The 2,500-nt window shown below is 40.2% G+C and overlaps 2 protein-coding genes across 2 annotated transcripts in view; one reads left to right on the forward strand and one right to left on the reverse strand.

Moving 5' to 3' along the window:
• The window catches only part of LOC137991057 (ADP-ribosylation factor-like protein 2-binding protein), a 14,582-nt gene extending 13,434 nt beyond the window's left edge, over positions 1-1,148 (reverse strand). The window contains exons 1-3 of the mRNA XM_068836186.1: positions 1,137-1,148; positions 1,024-1,060; positions 558-619 (exon numbers count right to left, since the gene is read on the reverse strand). Of these exons, the coding sequence (XP_068692287.1) occupies positions 558-619; positions 1,024-1,060; positions 1,137-1,143 (106 nt within the window). The 5' untranslated portion in view covers positions 1,144-1,148. The remainder of the gene's footprint in view (positions 1-557; positions 620-1,023; positions 1,061-1,136) is intronic.
• A 553-nt stretch (positions 1,149-1,701) lies between these two features.
• LOC137991033 (mRNA cap guanine-N7 methyltransferase-like) overlaps positions 1,702-2,500 on the forward strand; it is a 21,995-nt gene continuing 21,196 nt past the window's right edge. Inside the window, exon 1 of the mRNA XM_068836161.1 lies at positions 1,702-1,844. Within this exon, the coding sequence (XP_068692262.1) occupies positions 1,721-1,844 (124 nt within the window). The 5' untranslated portion in view covers positions 1,702-1,720. The remainder of the gene's footprint in view (positions 1,845-2,500) is intronic.

Genomic DNA, 2,500 nt, shown 5'->3' on the forward strand with positions numbered 1-2,500 from the left:
CGAGATACTTTTTGGGAAACAAGCTTTGCATAAGTGGTGAGAGTACTCTCCTCCCACCAATGTGTCCCGGCTTCGATTCCCAAAACCAACAGCTGATATGTGGGCTGAGTTTGTTGGTTTGCGACTCTGCTACTCCTGTTTTCCCTTCCCTTCTGTCTTATTTGATTTGATTTGTTTATAACAGATGCTGGACACCAGTTCATACCAGCTGATTGGTCTTTGTGGGATAAATAAAGTTATTATTATTATTATTATTATTATTATTATTATTATTGTTATTGTTATTGTTATTGTTATTGTTATTGTTATTGTTATTGTTATTGTTATTATTATTATTATTATTATTATTATTACACTGGGTACACTCTGGAGGAACTTTCAAATGTTATGGCCAAAGGAAAGGAATGGAGCTTTCAATCAAGATACACTCCCAAGAGAAACTTTTACTGTGCCACCATTTCTTTTGCTTCAATCCTCCAACATGGCCTCATTGACATCAGGAAGTAACATTATAGTTCTCAATGGTAAAATCACATGTGCAAGATGCATGTACTCACCCATGATTATATCTTCTATATGACCTACAGTAGTGTCAAACTTCGTATCCGCTCGACTTGACCTGACAAACAGCATCATTTAAGATTAAGTCAAACAATTACTCACTAAAATTACTGAATGTTGAAAATGAACCTACGGTGTACCACATATATTGGTTTTCAAAGCCATCCCTAGAGTCCAGGTCACTTGGTTACTTTAATAGTTTACTGCCTGTAATTTTGAAAGCCCATAATCTGCCGGAAGAAATTCATCATACACGACAACGCCAACAAAAATCTTCAGTGAGTACAACAACTGGCATATCTCCATTTTTCTGCGCAGCTTGAAGACAGCCCCATGCGAGGTTCTCTTCATAGCAAATATCGGGAAAAATTGAGTTTGATCAGTTACAAAGTTTAAAAGATAGGACCAATTTCAATTGAAAGACAATCAAATTGCGAGGGAAAAGACGAAATTCTCACGAACCTTCCTACAGCCAAATCCTCTGCTACTGATTTCAGGCCTGTAAAGAAAATAAAAATATTTGCGAAAATGACAACAGCCAAAGAAGGAGAGGTTCACTTCAACTTAAAACTTACCCGCCATGTTGTTAAAACAGTCACCATGGTTTACACCGCTGACCAACTTCGTGCAAAAAGCAGAGGTTACTATACCCCCTCCCCTAGTCCCTCCCCATTTGAGGTCCAATCCTCTTTCTATAAATACGGTGATATTCGATACCTTATAGTTTCGGACGCTAGTTTGTGCTTTAGAACTGTGTGACTCGCCCAGAAAATACCCTCGAAATAGCCCACGAGGCTCTGGGGAATAAATATAAGGATTTGTCTGAGTTATTCCCCAGAGCCTCGAGATGATGCCTTTTGTTTAGGACTGAATTTTAAGATATATTGAACTGGTCTATTATCAAATTGGGTGCATTTTCAGCGGGCGTCTTCATGCGGAGTGGCGAGATTCTGAAAGTGAAATTGGCAAAGCTGGTCTTTCCGACTTTCTTTACGACATTTATAACTCACAATTATTCATTTTTATTTGCCATCCTTTCATTGCACTGATTGGATCCTTCAAAGGTATTTTTAGACGAGAATGCACACCCGCCACAATGAGGCGGAAAAAAATCCTAAGTCCCAGTCTCCATTGATAATCCATTTTTCCGTTTGCAAAGATGGCGGCCGTTGCTCCAGAGAGCGAAATCAACGAACAAGTGTCAGATGTTGCCAACGCTAGTATTTCAGCGGAAGAAACACATGCGGACGAAAAAACAGTCGCAGAAGACACCAAAGACGAAGGTTTGTTTCACATTTAATGGGAATTCGATCTGGATTTCACGAAAAAATTACAGTTTCCCGTCAGCTAATCAACTCAGCACGTGGAGATTAGTTCTGCCATTTTTGTCCAATTCGTGTCATGTAAATGCAAAGGACGTTTTGTTTAAGTTTTGTTTAAGTTAAACACAACACAGCAGTGCTCTTTGTATAGTCTGCCTTAGTGAGGTCAAGGCTGCTGCCTAAGAAAATTTTAAAGGGGCCCTCAGAGCTAAAGGCTGAGAACTTAGGAGCCCAACATATGAAGTGAAAGGTGTTGCTGTGAAAAATTAAGGCGCCCAGAGCTATTCTTTGAGAGCCCCAGGCTACCGGGCTCCTGTTAGGCAACAGCCTTAGAGGTTAGACTGCTGCGCTGGGTTTTCTTTGCATCACAGCCAATAGTATGTTGATACTCGCAAAGGTTTGTCATATGAGAAGGAGGGCCTGGGGTTTGGGGTCCTTTTTTAATAGGTTTGAAAGTCTAATCATTTCATTTGCACATGAAATTATTCTCATTCCTTTTCAATGTTTCATAATTTCGCTCTGTTTGAACCAGCAGTATCTATCCGGGTTGGGGGGGGGGGGGGGGAGAAATTGGTTAGGGTAGGGGTGTGAACCCTTACCCTATTTCAGACCAAAAT

This window comes from Montipora foliosa, chromosome 1 (genome assembly GCF_036669935.1).
Source record: "Montipora foliosa isolate CH-2021 chromosome 1, ASM3666993v2, whole genome shotgun sequence".
Taxonomy (NCBI): Eukaryota; Metazoa; Cnidaria; class Anthozoa; order Scleractinia; family Acroporidae; genus Montipora; species Montipora foliosa.